Source organism: Syngnathoides biaculeatus, chromosome 13 (genome assembly GCF_019802595.1).
Source record: "Syngnathoides biaculeatus isolate LvHL_M chromosome 13, ASM1980259v1, whole genome shotgun sequence".
In the NCBI taxonomy this organism is placed as follows: domain Eukaryota; kingdom Metazoa; phylum Chordata; class Actinopteri; order Syngnathiformes; family Syngnathidae; genus Syngnathoides; species Syngnathoides biaculeatus.
In genome coordinates, this window is record NC_084652.1 from 16,389,887 (window position 1) to 16,408,919 (window position 19,033).

Consider the following 19,033-nt stretch of genomic DNA (forward strand, 5'->3'; position numbering starts at 1 on the left):
ATCTTCAGTCCTCTGTCTGAGGGAAAGAGGTTGTTACCCAAATTTCACAATACATGGCCACGGTCATCCTCTCCTTAATACAGTGCAGTCGTCCTGTCCCATGTGCACATAAACACCCCCAAAGCATGATGCTACTACCCCCAGGATTCACAGTAGGGATGGTGTTCTTGGGATGGAACTCATCATTTGTCTTCCTCCAAACACGGTTAGTGGAATTATGACCAAAAAGTTCAATTTTGATCTCATCTGACCACAAAACCTTCTCCCATGACTCTTCTGTATCAGCCAAATGATCATTGGCAAACTTAAGATGGGCCTTGACATGTGCTTGTTTAAACAGGGGAATCTTCCGTGCCATGCATGATTTCAAACCATGACGTCTTAGTGTATTACCAACAGTCACCTTGGAAACGGTGGTCCCAGCTCTTTTCAGGTCATCGACCAAGTCCTGTCGTGTAGTCCTGGGCTGATTCCTCACCTTTCCAAGGATCAATAAGACCCCACGATATGATATCTTGCATGGGGCTCCACTCCGATTGAGATTGACCGTCATGTTAACCTTCTTCCATTTTCTCATGATTGCTCCAACAGTGGACCTTTTTTCACCAAGCTGCTTGCCAATTTCTCCATCGCCCTTTCCAGTCGTGCTGGAGTTGTACAATTTTGTCTCTGGTGTCTCTGAACAGCTCTTTGGTCTTGGCCATATTACAAGTTGGAGTCTTACTGATTCTATGGAGTGGACAGGTGCCTTAATGGAGCTAATGACTTCACACAGGTGCATCTGATTCTCTATAATACGTGGAGTGGAGGTGGACTTTTAAAGGCGGACTAAAAGGTCTTTGAGGGTCAGAATTCAGGCTGATAGAGGTGTTCAAATACTTATTTGCAGCTGTCTCACACAAATAAATCGTTAAAGAAATCATACAATGTGATTTCTGGATTTTATCTCTCTCACAGTGGACATGCACCTACGATTAAAATTTCAGACCCCTCCATGATTTCTAAGCGGGAGAACTTGCAATATAGCAGGTTGTTCAAATACTTATTTTCTTCACTGTAGAATAGTATAAGAGGTGGAATGCTCCCTGTGTGTAAGGTACCGATTGTGGAACCCATGTTTTAACTCAATCTGCAAGTTTTCTGTCTTCCGAGGTACGATCAGGGGCAGAACACCATCTGTGTGCACAAGTACTGATGCTGGTTCAGTGGATTAAAGGTGACCCAAGAATTATTCCCCTTCTTATTTTGGATCAAAGCTGGAATGCATCTGTATGTAAGGTACTAATTTGTAATGGGGAATTAAATTTGACCCGCATTTGACATCTTTCATTCTAGTACCAGAGGCTGAATACCATCTGTGTGTAAGGTGTGTGTATGCGTGTGTGTGTGTGTGTGTGTGTGTGGGAGGGAGGGGGGGGTCCACCCACACCTATGTGTAAAGTACCGTGACAGGATTGGGGAGGGGGGGCTCGTAATCAACCCATGATTGTTACAGTTTCCGGTTTTTGTGGTGCTGAGTCAAAAAGGTGGAGGACCCAAATGCAAGAAAGCGGGGAAGCAATGCAGGTATGCAGGGGTCTCAAAATGTATTCACAACACCGAAAAAGGAAAACAAGGTTCATGGAAAAAAACAAATACTAAATTAAAAGTTCCACAAAATCAATAATCAAAATGACGCTAAGAATTCATCCATTTTCTTACCTGCTTATCCTCACAAGGGTCACGGTGAGTGCTGGAGCCTATCCCAGCTGTCAACGGGCAGGAGGCGGGGTACACCCTGAACTGGTTGTCAGCCAAATGCAGGGCACATCGATACAAACAGCTGCACGCAAGGAGTAACGGGGGGTTGAAATCGGCCTGTAAATTTTGCGATTTCCGATGTAGTATACGAGGTGCAACACCACCTTTGTGGAATGTACCAGTCGGGATGAGGGTGTAAAATGACTTGAATTTGGGGGGTAAAATGAAGCCAACAGAGAAGGAACATCACCTGTGTGTGTAGGGAACCATAGCACGATGGAGGCTTGAATTTGACCCCCAAACCCATTGCATCTTGGCCTTAATGCCACTTTGTATAACGTACTGATGGAGATGAAGGTGTCACGAACCTCCGGTACGGGTGGCGGACCCAAATGCAGGACTTCGAGCCATAGGCATACTGTTCAATGTAGTTTATTCCAGAAACTGAGTGTAGCAGTCCGACAAGGCAGAGGTACAGAAATGCTAGGCTAGGCGGTATCCAAAAGACATGCAGCAAGGTCCGATGACTACAGGGCAAACTAGCAACTCAACAGGACAGGATCAAACAAAAGGGCACAAAATCGCTGTGACGAGGGTTACTCTAACTTACGCGTAGACTGGAGAGTTCCACAGGAAATGAATGCAACTCACTAACACAAAGCAACGAACTGGCAAATGCCAGTGACAAAAACTCCAACTTAAATGCCTGTCTAATTACAGTTTGATGGAACATCCAAGCCAAAACACAAGCTGTGTGGAAGGTACCGATGTGAAATTTCCACTATCCAAATTTGTCGCCTGTGTGTGAGGGGCCTTGAAAAATGTGTTTAGTTTAACAGCCGACACTTACAGACTGCACCCCTTTGTGATTAAAGGTATTGTCATAAACCCTGTTGAAAATGGATCAATACGCTTATGCCTCTGATATGCCATTTTGCCAGGAAAGCCGTGTGAAAGGGGCATATAAAGTCGCCTTTCATGACACCTGTGAATGCCTTCATTCATAGTTTTCATTTTGAAAGGCCGCTGGAGTTGCTTGGAATGCAGCGCATCACATTTCCATTCGTCTTCATAACGTCAACAGATAGCGGAACTCTGGCAAATCCCCAACAAGGCCCCCACGTTAAAGGTACCACTGACGCACCTTTTAATTCTCGTTCCTCATCTGCGTGCAGTTGTCACGCCTGACAGTCTCGTTTTATCACTCGGCCAACTAAATGTTGTCGTATGGATTTTAACGCCCCGGCTGCATGGCCGGCCGGCGAGATTATGTTCTTTGTTTTTCTATCGCCCGACAGCGGAATGTCCTGATGGAGAGAAGCTACGTTCTCCACCGCTTCACTTCGGCAAACTGATCGGCCTTGACAGAGCTCTGCTCTACTAAATCACCGCCGCCGAGCACAAAAGGATTAGTTTGAGTGGCAGCAGGATTATGCACGCAAAAAAAAATCTATACGACCAAAAAAAAAGAGTTTGGTGTGAGACGTTGGGTATCCAGAATTTAGTAACAGTTTGGCTTTGGTGAAAATCTGTTCGCTGTTGAGTGACAAATTTGTGTACGTGTGTCTTGGAAGAATTTGGTTGAAAAAGAAAAAAACATGAACCAATTTTCTTGAAAGAGAAAACAATATACTGTATGTATTTTTTTTAACATTTACAAATAGTTTGGCCTAGTGCGGGTCTTTGCCAAAGTTACTGATGCACTACAATAAACAATTGAGGTTAATGAGGGGAAGAAGAAGGACTTCGTGTATCAGAAGTTGAGATGCTCCATTTTCATTTTCTCTGTTAAGTGTTTGGCCTTGGCAAGGCATCTGTGCTTGACTGAATTACATTCTACTTTTATACTGTATGTGGGTTCCAGGTAAAAACAGTAATAACGACTACAAAATTTGGTGTGAGAAATTGGTCTCCCAATTTTAAGCAGTATAGTATTTACAAACAATCTTGGTGCAGGTCTGTGACCTATTAGGTGACGCGCTAGGAAAAAAAAAATACTAAGGTTGTAGTTTTTTTTTTTTAACCACATTTGTTAACATTTTAGCCTTAATGCAGATGTGCATGCATTCTGATAAATGATTTAATGGAATAACTGTAAATGTTGTGGAGAAGAAGGAATTTTGGTGTTAGAAATGGGATCCATGTTTTTTTTTTTTTTTTTTTTTTTTTTTACCTCTGTTAATTGTCTTGGGAGAGATCTGTGGTAAAAAAAAATAATGAAAATAAAATTTTACTTTTAAATGTGTGTCCCAACAGAAAAAATCTACTGAACTGATTATGGAAACAAGGAATTGTGGTGTGAGATCAAGAATTATTTTTTAATCATTTGCTAACATAAGGAACATGGCAAAGGTCAGCTCTCTACTCTGTGATGTATTAGCGGAAGCTATTAAAGCCGAAGCAAATGCAAACAAAAATTTGCTGCAAGAATAAGTTGTTTGTGTTCCCACTGGTCTAAACACCGTATGGCGATTAATAAACTTTAAATTGAATCAAAAATAACTACTCAGTTTGTGAACAGGAAAAATGAATCATTTTGGTGTTGGAAGTAGGGATCCAAGAATTTCACAAAAAAGGATGTGGATGAATTGAACAAATGTAATTTTTTTCCTCTTTTTTTTCCCAGGTTCTTGTTCATTAGTCAACTGACTTATTTTGAACAGTTAGTTGATTTTATCATTAGGTCCACACTGACTTTGCGTCAGCTGCTAAAGGCTGCATTTGCGACCATATCTTCATTAATTAGGCCTCAGAAAACATGAATTCTGACACGTGATCCAAAAAGCCAAACGCTAATGAGCTCCGGACGACAAATTGGAGGAGCGAACGCTTTAACCTTTTTTGGAATATGGCCAGATTAGAGAAAATCTGGGAAAGGAAATCTATGCCGTGGGACACCTTGGAAATCCTGAGTGCGGCGTGTTAATTTCACTGATGTGGATATAATAAACATTGTGTTTGCATATTCAGGCACATGAGCGACATTTACCAATTTGTCATGTCATTATCAAAGCCACTTACCCTCACAAGGGTTGCAGGAGAGCGAGAGCCTATCCCCGCAAGCTTCGGGCGAAAGGCAGACTATACCCTGAACTGGTCACCACTCAGGTACAGGGCAGATATTGACACCATCACTGAGCGGGAATCGATCCCACGCTGCCCGCACCAAAGGGAGACGCGTGTACCACTACACCATCAGTGACCCCATTTGTCAATTTATCATAATCATTATTAGAAGTGGGCGGCATGGTAGCTCAGCTGGTAAAGCGTTGGCCTCACAGTTCTGAGGTCCGGGGTTCAATTCCGGAGCCGCCTGTGTGGAGTTTGCATGTTCTAACCCGTGCCTGCGTGGGTTTCCTCCGGACAGTCCGGTTTCCCCCCACGTTCCAAAAACATGCAACATTAATTGAACACTAAATTGCCCCTAGGTGTGATTGTGAGTGCGGCTGTTTGTCTCCATGTGCCCTGCGATTGGATGGCAACCAGTTCAGGGTTCCTGCCCGTTGACAGCTGGGATAGGCTTCAGCACTCCCCGCGACCCTCGTGAGCATAAGCAGCGAAGAAAATGGATGGACGAATTATTACTACTACTTACAATAACGGTAATAATAACAATAATGACGATAGTAATTACCCCACCTCTCACTCAAAGATAGCCTGGATAGGCTCCGGATTTCCCGTTACCCTCGTGAGGATAAGCGGTACAGAAAATAGATGGATGAAGATATACCGTGTAGTGTGTCTATGTCATGGGCGTGGTCATTTCCCGGCTTCACGCCCCCCTGCTCGTGGCAGCAGCCTCCCCACCTGTGCCTTGTCCTCACTAATTACACCATGTATATAAACCTTGTGTCTCATTCTGGCCGTTGCCAGTTCGTTGTACCTTATGGTCACCTTCAAAGGTTTCTTGTTCCAGGGCGTTGACTCGTAGTAAGCTAGACTCAGCCTGCCTGTTTTTTTGACCTTGCCTTTTGGACTGTTGTTGGAGGCGTGCATTTTAACAAAAAGCGGAAGTTGAAGAAGAGAAGATTAATTTCAGGCAGAAGTCAGTAAACACACACACACACGTGCGCGCACACGCACGCATGAGCCCACACACACACACACACACACACACACACCACACACACACACACACATGCATATATTCAACACAAATACTGTATAATGGGCATCAATTATTAGTGGATTTTTGCGATTAACTGTCGTGCCTGGTCCCAACATCCTGCGACTAGCACGGTTACACTGTATTGTAATTGTATCACATTTGGTTGATTTATTAAAATTTCGTGTATTAAATATATTGAATTAGCCATCCATTATCCACGCTGCTTATCCTCACAAGGGTCACATGAGAGCCGGAGCTATCCCAGCTAGCTTTGGGCGAAAATCAGACTACACCCTGAACTGGTCGCCAGTCAGTCACAGGGCAGATATCAGTACGATCACTGAGCAGGAATCGAGGCCACACTGACCACACCAAAGTCAGGTGTGTGTACCTTTACACCAATCAATCAATTTTCTTCTTATACTCACTAGAATTGCGAGTATGTTCATACCTATCCCAGATAACTGCAGGCATGCAGGAGGCGGGGTACACCCTGAACTGGTCGCCAGCCAATCGCAGGGCACATGGTGTCATGAGCAAGGCTTGACCACGACCAAGAGGGGCATGGCCTGGGCACCGCTCCAAGCGGTCTCATATCTGACACCTGTCGCCGGTCAGATTTGTTTCACATTAGGCACTGTGATTAGACCAAGTATTTAAGTTGGTGTTTTGTCACTTGCATTTGCCAGTTCGTTGCTTTGTGTTAGTGAGTTGCATTCACTGTCTGTGGGACTCTCCGTTTCTACACCTAAATTAGAGTGACCCTAGTCGCAGCAATTCTGTGCCCTTTAGTTTGATCCTGTCCTGTTGAGTTTGTTGGTTTGCCCCAGAGTCATCGGACATTGCTGTATGTCTTTTGGATCCCGCCTAGCCTCGCGTTACTGTACCTCTGCCTTGTCGGACTGCTACTACTGCTCCTATGACGCAGTTTCCGGAACAAACCACATTGAACATTATGCGTCTGCCTCAAAGTCCTGCATTTGGGTCCGCCCCCGTACCGTTGGTTCATGACACATGGAGAAAGACAACAGTCTCACTTCCAATCACACTTGGGGGAAATTTAGAGTCTTCAATTCACCTATCATGTATGGAATCCAGAGTATCCAGAGAAAACCCGAGCAGCCCAGGGGAGAACACGCAAACTTCACATCGGGTGAGGTTGTGTTTGGACCCTGGTCCTCAGAACTGTAAGGCAGCTGTGCTAACCAGCCATGGCATGGAATGTGCCACCTAATGTCATTATCATTCTAATTTAATTTTAATGTAGTCTTTATCTGAATATAATATTTATTTTAATGTATATTTTTATTTTAATCTAATGTAATTTTCATTTAATGTAATTGTAAAATTGTGAATTTAACATGAACGTTTGTTTTAATTACATTAAAAGCAACTGCTTATACAGTGTTGGATTCGAATACATTGTAATTGTGTTTATTTTGTAGTATTATTTTAATTTCCTATAATGTTAATGGTGTTACCTAAATGAAATGTCGATGGTTTTTATTTTAATATAATTGTATTTAATGTACCGGTAAGTGTTTTTTTTTTAATTACTCTGCCTTAAATTCAAGTGAGCAATGTTTTCCTTCCCAGGTTTCTTTGAACTCCAAATAGATTCAAAGTGGAAAAGTCCTCGTGGAGCAGACGGCGTTGAACCTCTGGCCGTCTGCTCTCCTTCAAGCGTGTATTGTGAGTGTATTACACTGTCACTTCATTCCCGTCGTCACCTGACACCTGACACGTCCCAATTTGTCTGTCTCGGCCTAGCGGAGCGAGGCACTCCCGGCGAGAAACAAGGACGCCGTTGCGGATGGACGCCGACGATGAGGAATGAGACAACCGTCGAGACGACACACTTCTCGGCGTGAGGCTCAAAGTGCACGCCGGGCGAGCGGGTGGCTTAATAATGCAAAGACTTTCCACCTGCTACCACAAAAGATGACCGGGAAAGTGAAAGGAAAACCTGAGTGTGTTACTGAGGTAATTTCTATAAGTACTGTAGTTAGTGCTTTAGTTACTGGAGTTATCGCGATACTGAAGTGAGTAACTGTTCTTAGTACATAAGTTACTGTGGGGTTTTTTTTTGCCTTGCCTGTTATTTAGTTAACTAAATTCTTGGTGGATTTGGTGAGTCACTCTAATTAGTTTGTCACTTGGTTCGATAGTTACTGTACTTAGCGTTGTATTGTAGTTAGTTTGTTTCAGTATCTGGTTGTAAAGTCTGTTACTGTGTTTTTACTGTAGTTTTTCCCCCCCGTTATGTAGTTAATTACTAGACTCCAACACTCTCGTGACCCTCATGAGGATAAGCGGCTTGGTTGTTGGATGGATAGTTTTGCTGGGGTTTTTGTTGTTGTTGCTGTAGTTAGTTACTGTGGATACTAAGTTGTATCTTTAGTTACAGTAGATGATTTTTTTAGACGCTTAAATTATTTACCTTGCTACTTCATTAAGTACACCATTAATTCCTCTAGTGAGTTTGTTACTTGAATTAATTTCTTTTCTACAGACTTAGTTACTGTAGTGGGTTTGTTACTATAGTAAGTTATTATATTATATATTGTTACATTTTTTTTTTAACGAAAGGTATTTCTTATTGTAGTTGTATACTATAATTTCGAGTATATTGTCTGGCAGGGTGGACCCCACCTCTTGACCAGTTATTTTTTCATATATGTTAATACTACAGTTATGTACAGGTGTATAGTTACAGTCGTTATTAAAATTTACAGTTAAGGTAGTTGGATTATTTTTTTGTTGTTTACTCTTTGTTACATCATTAAATTATTGTAGTATGTAATGGGTTTATCGCTTCGGGTTGTACGTTATTGTAACTTGGAAATTGCAGTTATCCCGTTAAAAAGTTACATGAGACAGTTGCTACAAAGCTTTCTTGTAGCAAGACGATCAATTACTGAGTTAGTTAGTGTTTGCCACACAGTTATTCAGTTCAGTCATGCAGTGAGTAGCATACAGTCAGTTAGTCAGCTGCTACTTGATTCGTCGTCTCTCCACGCTGCCTCGTATCGGCTTGTAATTAAACTTTAATTATACTGTTCAATCCAAGTCCTTTGGAAAAAAAAAGTGATTACAGCAGCCCAATTATTTTCTTGAAGTCTGCGTAATTGCCTCGGCGTGGCGTGGGAGCGTCAGGAAGCGCTCAGACATAAAGGGCGCTATTAATATTTGGCATGCGGCGCTGAAGCCGGATTACTACGGTGGCAACATGCTAACCCTTGCAGTGGCGATCAATTACACAAAGAAAAATCCAAAAGGGGGTGGGGGTCTTTCATTTCAAATGGAAAAGAGATCCTAAGGAAACTCTGCCAAACAAATGAGTTAAGAAATATGACTTTACAAGTAATTTTCATTGTAGGAGCATGTCCACTGTGAGACAGAGAAAAATCCAGAAATCAGTGGTTTTTTTTTTTTTTTTACGATTTATTTGTGTGATACAGCTCCAAATACATATATGACACCTGAGAAAACCAATGTTAATATTTGGTATAGTAGCCTTTGTTTGCAATTACAGAGCTCAAACGTTTCCTGTAGTTGTTCACCAGGTTTGCACACACTGCAGGAGGGATTTTGGCCCACTCCTCCACAAAGATATTCTCTAGATCAAAGACGTTTCTGGGCTGTCGCTGAGAGACACGGAGTTTCAGCTCCCTCCAAACATTTTCTATTGGATTTAGGTCTGGAGACTGGCTATACCACGCCAGAACCTTGATATGCTTCTTACGGAGCCACTCTATGGTTTTCCTGGCTGTGTGCTTCGGGTCATTGTCATGTTGAAAGACCCAGCCACGACCCAATGCTCTAACCGAGGGAAAGAGGTGGTTCCCCAAAATCTCAGAATACATGGCAGTGGTCATCCTCTCCTTAATAGAGTGCAGTGGTCCTGTCCCATGTGCGGAAAATCACCCCAAAAGCATGATGCTACCACCCCCATGCTTCACAGTAGGGATGGTGTTCTTGGGATGGAACTTATCATTTGTTTTCCTCCAAACACGGTTAGTGGAGTTATGACCAAAAAGTTCCATTTTAGTCTCATCTGACCACAAAACTTTCTCCCATGACTCCTTTGTATCATCCAAATGGTCATTGGCAAACTTAAGACAGGCTGGTTAAGTTAGTAAGTCACTGTTTTAAGTTGTTCTAAGTTCGTTACTTTTGTTACTTAGTTCGCTACAGTCATTAATTTGTTATTATAGTTGGATAACTTCTGTTCAGAATATGGATGGTTTGTTAGTTACAGTAGTCAGTGTGTTACTTGTATTATTTTTTCTCGAGTTAGTTACATAGTTTGTTACTTTGCTGGTAATTGACTAACTAACTTTACTGTACTTAGGTTAGTTTCTGTAGTCACTTGCTAAAGTTTGTTGATAGTAGTAATTATGTTAAAGTAAGCAAATACCTCGTTACTGTGGTTATTTTGTTTATTCATTGGTTAGATGATATAGTTTCTCACTAAATTTAGTTTGTTAGTTGCTATCGTCACTAGTTTGTCCATAAATTTTCGTTGGTCTCCTCAAGTCTTTATTTTCATCTCACATCACAAATAATCTAAATCTAAATCTGTCACAAGAAAGCTGCCTCCACTGAGGGTGTCTGTTACTAGTGCCCCCTACATGTCACTTATGGCTTGGCGAAGGCCCATGCTCGCCCAAGAACGCTCTTTCTTAGTTGTAGTGGTCCGACATGATTAAAAGTGAGGCAAGTGAGAGGATGTGTGGTGGCAAAGTCAGCTGCGAGTGAAATATGGCTGACAGAAAAAAGCCCATTTAGCGTGGCGAGAGAGTCTATGTTGATAAATTGCACGTTTAAGAGTCCCACAATCACTCGGGTGTCGCTCACATAATCCATGTTCATTTACAAGGACGCCGAGATGCTCCTCACTGCACACACACACACACACTCAATCGGAACGCTACATCTATTGATTCATTCGCCCGCTTAATACACACACACACACAAACTGTGAGTGCTCTCGTGAGTGTGTGTGTGTGTGTGAGAGAGATTTTTGTGTGTGTGTGTGTTATTTGTTTTGTTACTTGGAACCTGTAGTTAGTTCCTGTTGTAAGTTCTAAAGACGGTTTAACTGTTACTGTGGTTAGTTATTTTTTTTTTTATACTGGAGTAGGCTAATTGTAGTAGTTGCACACTATACATCTATCCATCCATTTTCTTTGCTGCTTATCCTCACGAGGGTCGCGGGGAGTGCTGGAGCCTATCCCCTGAAACGGTTGCCAGCCAATCGCACACATATAGTGGCAAATAGCCGCACGCACAATCACACCTAGCGGCAATTTAGAGTATCCAATTAATGTTCCATGTTTTTGGGATGTGGGAGGAAACCGGGGTCCCGGAGAAAACCCACACAGGCAATGGAAGAACATGCAAACTCCACACAGGGGATCAAACGCGGGTTCTCAGGACAGTGAGGTCAAGAATTTTCCAGCTGATCCACCGTGCCGCCCACACTATACAGTAGCCACTATATCCATGTAGTTTGTAACTGTGCTTTGTTCTTGTATGTGTTACTGGAGTACGTAATATAGTTTTTAACTGCAGTTAATTCATCACATAGTTGATTCGTTACAGCAGTCACCTCGTTGCTTGTTATTGGAGTTATTTAGTCGCTCTATCTTACTGTAGTTTATTACAATAGTTAGTTATTGTAGTTATTAAGCTATATGGGGTTTCATATCATTAGTTAGAGTTATTCAATTGCATAGTTCATTGTAGTAACATTGTTAGTGTAGTTGTTTGTAACTGCAATTAGTTTGTGACTTAGTTGACTACATTTTTTTTCATTACTGTACCAGCAGTTATTCAATTACACCATATAGTTTTGTACAGTTTTTCTGTTCAGGGGTGGTCAACCAGTCAAAGATGAAGAGCTACATTTTTTATTGTGGTATAGCAAAGAGGCACATCATACATGTCAAAGAGCCATATCACACATATGGGTTTCATTCCGTCCTCACACACATGTATTTTTGCTTACCCAGTTTTGTTGTAAATATCACAAACCAACCTTGACAACAAGAAAATTCAAGTCATACAGAGTACCAAGACCATAAGCCAGTAATTGAGGAAAATTCAAATTGTGTGCTCTCACACAAACTACCAGTTCAACCATGTCTGGTCTTGTATGTCACGACTCTCATCTAATGCAACACAAAAATACTCACAATTGGAGGTCTGAGTGCAATTATGAATCAGTAGCCTTGCTAATGTTAATCTGTTCAATAGTGTGGCGGGACAGTTGAAGGTCTGATACCATTTATTTAAGATTTTTGTTTTCAGGACACAAGATTTCAATGACATCACTGGGGCATTAAAAAAAAAAAAAAAACAATAAATAGCTTTTTGGGCCTTCCAATCTTCCAAACCACTTGATATGATGCAACCATTCGTCTCTGGATGCGTCATTATTATTATTTTTTTTTAATGCATCTACATTTTGTGTGAATTTTCTAAGTGACTAACTTGTGACTGGGAATTTTAGTCCCTTTTGGAAATTCCAGGTTGATGTTAGCTTGGAATGAGGTGAAGTGAAGATTTAATACTGTGAAATGCGATAGACGACTGACACAAAAGGCAGAGAGTGGCTTGCTGTCACGCTCAACGAGAAAAATATATATAATGAGCTCTCCCGCACTGGTAAAAATGTCCAGTGTTCATCAGTGTTCAGTTTTTGTTTAACTGCATTTTTCCCTAGCATTTTGAAATCAAAATTGAGAAATTATTTTCTCCAAAGATCATCATCCAACAGGGAAACTACCAGCTATTTTCTTTCAACACGAAACCCAGTTTTGTGAAAATACCGTGCTAACCTTTCCTGAAGTGGTCAGATGACCGTGGTCGTGAAACTCAGGGGAGATGTATTCTCCGTGCTGAGGTCGTCCTGCTCGGGGTTAAATCTTCCCTCTGTCGTTGCACAGCTGAGCTGGGTGGCGGGAACAGTGAAGCCACTCTTCCCTGGTCGCCATTGCAATTTTTTTTTACTTCTCACTCTCCCCCTGCACGCGCTGAACAGTCTCGCTTGTCACAATACCCGTAACAACCATAAGAAACTCAAGCGTAGCACCCACACAAATACTGGAATAAACTTAAGCAACGTTTGATCGCAACTACAGTAATGAACTCAAGCAAAACGCATGCGCACAACTGCACGCACTTAATCAATACTTTAAGCTTTGAAGCCTTCAAGAAGGCCTCATGGAAGAAGGCAAAGAGTCACAGGTTGGCCACCCCTGCGTGAGATATTTATTTAATGGCATAGTTTGTTACTGCATTTTGTTGCTGTCTGTTTTTTACTCTAGTTTGTCGCTTATCTTTGTTATAGTAGTGAGTTGCGTAATTTGTTATTGTTTATTTGTTCAATTCATGTAGTTATTTCATGATTTTATGCATTACCATTGATCGGGCATGACATGTTTGTACACTTACAGCTAAGATTTTCAAAGCAATGTTAATAGCAAAATGTATTAAACGGCATAAATGTGCTTTCTTGTTTATATTATATGTAATAGTAAATATACATATTTACCTGTTAACAGTGTTCCGTACGTTTTGTACACTTGTATGACATCATGGAGTGTTACTAGCCCAGCGGGCGACTTTGTGACGCTACATGGCAAACTACCCAGAATGACATACAGTAATCTGGCCGTTTTTCTATTGGGCTACATCTGCACTATTTGGCTCTTAACAATCTAATGGACCAAGAAGCATCTGGAGCGCATTAACAGCCTGCTGAGGAGAAACTTTTCTTAGGTAAAGAGACAGATATATTTTTACAAGAGAGCTTTTATCGGCAGTGGGAGGCCACAAACGTCAGATCGATGCTCCTGCTAACGTCGCTCTGCCAGTGCATTCGCTCCATTGGGCAAAAGCAGGCTTGATTTTTTTTTCTTCCTTTTTCTGCTTGTTTAGCTTGCCTCACTTTGACAAAAATCAATGCCCACCCTCCAGATCCAGCACTTCACCTTAATTTCCTTTATCAGTCTTGCAACAACTCCACCATTTTGAGTGCCAGAACACACTGGAAAGTTTGTGTTCCACATCCCCGGGCGGTTTCATATTGACACCAATTGTCACAAAGTCCTTACTCCAAATATAACTTTGGCAAATTTAGAAGATCATGCTTAAAGGAGACTGAGGAAGGAAGTGTTTCACAATTTAAAAGAGTTTCCAGGTGTCTTAATAACGTGGACGACTGGTTTAGTACATCTGTCTCACAGTTCCGAGGACCCAGTTTCAAATCCGGCCTCTCTGTGTTGAGTTTGAATGCTCTGTTAATGCCTGTGTGAGATTTTTCCCAGGTACTCCAGTTTCCTCCTGCATCCCAGAACCATAAATGGTAGGTTAATTGAAGACTTCAAATTGCCCATAGGTGTGAATGTGAGTACAAATATTTTTTTGTTTTTGTCTTTTATATGTGCCCTGGGATTGGCTAGCAACAAATTCAATTTGTACCCTGCCTCTCGCCCAAACATAGCTGGGATAGGGTCTACGAATGTCCTGGTGATTTTTCTTCACTGAAAATGTACTTTTGATATATTTTTTTAATACCAATAGTTATGTGTTTGCAGCGTCTCCCCGCATAAGTGTGGAATTATACAATATTGCTACCTGCCTGATTCTGAAAAGGTATCTGTGAATGAGTCGTTTTAAAATTTCCTCACATAATGTCACAATTTCAAAGCATACTGTGTTTCCTTGAACTTTCACAATGAAGGATCTTTCTCCGTGGTATTATAGGGGTTCTGTAGTGACCCTTAGTGTGCACCATAACTCAAGGATCTCCAGCGTCTTACCCCAAGAATATCTTTTTAAGAGGCATCAGGGGCTAAAATAACATTAATAGATTTCACAAATAACAAGCTTTTTCAAAGGTATGATAGGGGTCTTGTAGTGAACCCTGTGGTACACCATACGTCAAGGATTCTGTGTACTAGTCCTAAAACAGTCAACTTGAGAAAGGTCACTTGTTTCCCAATACATAATAGCATATAATATAGCACATATCAATAATACATGAATTGGAAACCAGATAGCTTTTGGTAATCCCTAGGGTAAGGTGATCCTGCACGTGACATCACCATTTTAACGGCACCATATTGCCAGTCAAACAAAGCTGCTTGGCAGTGCTGGGGTCGTTAGACCTGAGCAGATTTTTCACAATGCCCGAGACCTGTTGTGCTGTTGGTTGTCACAATAGACGAGACACTTCTTCAAATAGATCATTCTATGGAATACCATCTGAAAAGATGAAAAAAGATTGATGGATTTCAGGAATTAAACGGGATGGATGGTGCCTAAAGAAATACACACGCCTGAGTAGCGATCATTTCATTTCAGGAAGGAATTATTCTTCTCAATCTCAAATTATCAAGTAGTATTTATAGGTCCAAGATGACTCATTTGAGAACAATGCGTATTTAAAAAATGTAATACACTGTCACAGAGACGTTTATGGAGGAAAGCGTGTGGCAGCAATACGCCTCAGTCTACGGAAGAGATGACTCCCTGTCCTATTTTTTTTTCCAAACTGAGTTAATGAATGCAAGTTTGTGTAAAACCAGGTGTCATTCATTTAATTTTTGGTATTTGTGTTGAAAAAAATCTGAGTGGGTCCATCACTATGCGGGATTTATTCCTGATTGAGAACTGGTCCGGCAACAAAGTATTTGAATGCGTCCTTTTAGACGCTTTCAAACTCTTCCGTATAAATCTCGACGACTTACTCACCAGATACATGTGTAGATCCAGTTGTCCAAGACAAGCAGAAACAAATTAACGGTCAAATTTCTTATCAGCGAAAACATCGACTTCAGCGTTAAATGTGGATCCTCCATGCCAAGTGTCTCCCATTTTTCCACGTACCTTCGTTTATTATCACCTTCTAAATGATTAATGGTATCAGACAAAACTCTGGGCGTCATGTTATCAGACATATTTTTGCTTCGTCTCAACGGAATTAAGTTTCATCATTGCTTTGTTTGACCGGCAGTATGGTGACGTAAACAAAAATTATGTAATTTTATGACAACAGCGCACGATCTCAAAACTATAGTTCAAGGATTCTTGGCATATTAGCCTCAAAATGCCCAATGTAAGTGGCATTAGATGCTCACCAATACACCATAACATATATTGCTTTTACACTGAGAAAACAAAGGTGGACCAATGATAAATGAAAGACAATGCTTTTGGGCCTGAGAGGAGATCAATGGGAAAATTGTATTTCCATAACACAGCAGAAAGGCAATGCATCTGTATGCCCATGAACAAGGTCATATTCCCTACTCACCATCTCGTCTGTTGAGCTTGGCAAAGACTGGAGCGTGACTATCCGAGAGCTGGGAGGAGCTTCTGAAGGCCGAAGGCGGCAGGTTGGACACCAGAGCGCTGTCGCACGAGTCTGCAAAACAGTGCAAGCATTCATAAATAATAATGAGCTATCATTTAACCAACCAGAGTCACAAGTTGTTATTGAATCATATTTGCGCATCTTAAGACATTCTGGACAATGTGTGGGGACCATCCCAATATTTACTGGACATAACTTTCTGTACCTTTTGAGTTCCGTAAGTGTCCAAATACTTTTGTCCGACCCATACCCTTTCTTCCCATGAGCGAACCAACCACCACCTTTGACCACAGTTTGACTTCATGTAGATCAGAGTGTGCGTGCTTTTACCTAAACTCTGAATTTGTGTCATATTTTTATTTCCTGCAGGTGTCTCAATACTTTAGACCAACCTTCTTTCCATTTCATATGTCCACCCCAAAATTGTTCACTTCCTCTTCCTGTATGTGTCATTGTACTTTTGACCAAAAATTATGAGTCTCCCATTATGGGTCTCCCATAACTTTTGTTAGAATTCTACACTTTCATCATTTTTGTCTTTCCCCTGTCATGACTTTCTGTAGGTGTTCCAATATTGTTGTAATTTTCTTGATATTTCTGCTTCCTGTAATCCTTTTATCCTAGCACCACATATTCTTCAGTTTGATACCCCAACACTCTTATCAACATCTGCTTCACTTTTCCCACTTCACATTACTGTACTTTTGTCCTAACTCCCCCTGAGGACCAGGTGTGTGTCTAGTGTGCAGGTCCACTGAGGAAACACTTGAGAGGAGGAAGAAGAAGAGGAAATGGAGTGTAGGGAATGTAGGGAGTTACCCCCCACTCCCCACCCCTGCCTCCTTTGAAGAGTCTCCGAAGCACTGGAGGAAAAACGGATCTAAATACTCACCGAAATGTTCAGACTGGGAACACGGACGTGACCTCGGCGCTTTCCTGGAATGTAAAGCGAGTGAACTTTGCTGCTCGTCACAGCACTTGTACAGCTGCACTTGTACAAGACGCTGGAGAAAAACTCATCCCTTTCCCTCATGTTTAACATTCAGGACGTTACACGATAACACCTCTAGGAAATAGAATTTTAAATTTTTTTTAAACACTCAGTGAGGGGAAACTAAGGTTTCAAAGTTAGGATTTCATGATGGGGTTAAGGTTCAATTTTGGGTTAGGGGTTCAAGTAGAGGTTTCAAGGTAGAGTTCATGTTTTAAATTGGGGTTTTGAGAGAGGGTTAAGGGTTCAAAATGGGATTCAAGCCAGAGTCAGGAATTCAAAATATGCTTTCAACCTGGGGTGAGATTTGAAATGGTGGTTTCAAGACTAAATTCAGATTTTGAGTTTCTCGCTTGAGGTAGGGTTTCAAATAACGGTTGTGGCTTCAAGGGAGGGTGAGGGTTTTAAATGTGGGTTTCAAGCTAAGGTTGAGGTTTCACATCAGAGTTTCGAGCCTGGGGTCAAATTATGGTTTCAAGACAGAGTTAGTTATTTAAATATGAGTTCAGGTGTAGAATTTGGAGTTTCTTTTGGATTAATTGGATATAAAGGTGTCTCATATTTGCTCTCTAGGTTGTTTTTAATGCTTCTTTGCTTAATGTGACGCAATCAAGAGGCCCATTGGGTGCCAAGGAAACTTTTGCTGTGATTTGCCGCGGAACCATCACAGAGTGATGCAGCAGACAACATAAAGACTGATGAGCTCGAGAGGATGGTGAAGACGTCGCAAAGACTCACATTGGCATTTTTTTTTTTTTTTTTTTGGTCACAGTTGCTTTGTTTGTCATATTTGCTTTGTTGTGATGTGGACCGCGTTAAGGAATAAAAAGGAGGATTCATGGAGATGTGGGCAGAACGGGTTGGAGATTGTGAAAGAGACACAGCCTATGTTCTCCAAGGGAGCAAGAAGTTCCTATTGTCTTCCTTCCTTGAGAAATTGTACTTTAATTGTCCTGGGTTGTGTGAGCCTGGCTATCACCGGATGCTACATCACCGGACACGTCACTGACCATGTCCCTGAAGAAGCTGGCCCTGACGAAGGCAAACACTGCGAAAACCTGACAGTTTCTAGGTGGTGTTGGTTTCAAATAAGTGCTGAGTTTTCAATATGGGGTTTCAAGACCAGGGCAGTGTTTGTAATGAGGTTTTGTGTTTGAAATAAGGATGCCGAGCCAGGGGTTGGATTTAACATTTAAGGTTGCCCAAATTCACTCTTCATTTCTCTGAATTTGTATGCTTATCGAGTCTTTTATCAGGTTCATGATTAGCTAAAAAATAGTCCACATTCTGAGACGCTCTCATTTATAACTGAGACCAGGAATGAATAATAGTTCACCACCGCCTCAATCATGACATTTAAAAAAATATATGGTAAGAATAATGGATAAATATATATATATAATACATGCATTTTTGTAAAGGTCACCCACTTTGTGTGTAATCAAAATGAAGGATGTAGAAATTAAATCTCGGTTCTGCGCCAGCTGTTGCTTTTTGATACATTCTTCTATGCAAAGGCCACACTGGCGATACAACTCGTCCACGGTAAAAAAAATCAATTTGCCTCCTATTGTAACTAAAAGCCTACTCCTCTATCATATTGCTCTGTTGTATTTAATGTTTTTTTTTTTCTTTAAATTGCTATAAATCCCATGTATTAACACCACAGAGTCTCATTCACAACTGAATGGCATAGCAGTCTGGAACTCATCACGACAGCCAGTTAACAACGAAACTGTTGACTGTTGTTGTTGGGAGTGACGAGGAGGCTTTGTTGTCCAAAGTTAAAAAAAAAAAAAAGACACTT

General features: G+C 41.3%; 1 protein-coding gene across 1 annotated transcript in view; it reads right to left on the minus strand.

The window, feature by feature from the left end:
• Positions 1 to 19,033, minus strand: part of LOC133511036 (contactin-associated protein-like 4) — a 76,647-nt gene that overhangs the window by 40,972 nt on the left and 16,642 nt on the right. Inside the window, exon 2 of the mRNA XM_061839621.1 lies at positions 16,176 to 16,286. Coding sequence (XP_061695605.1) covers positions 16,176 to 16,286 — 111 coding nt within the window. The remainder of the gene's footprint in view (positions 1 to 16,175; positions 16,287 to 19,033) is intronic.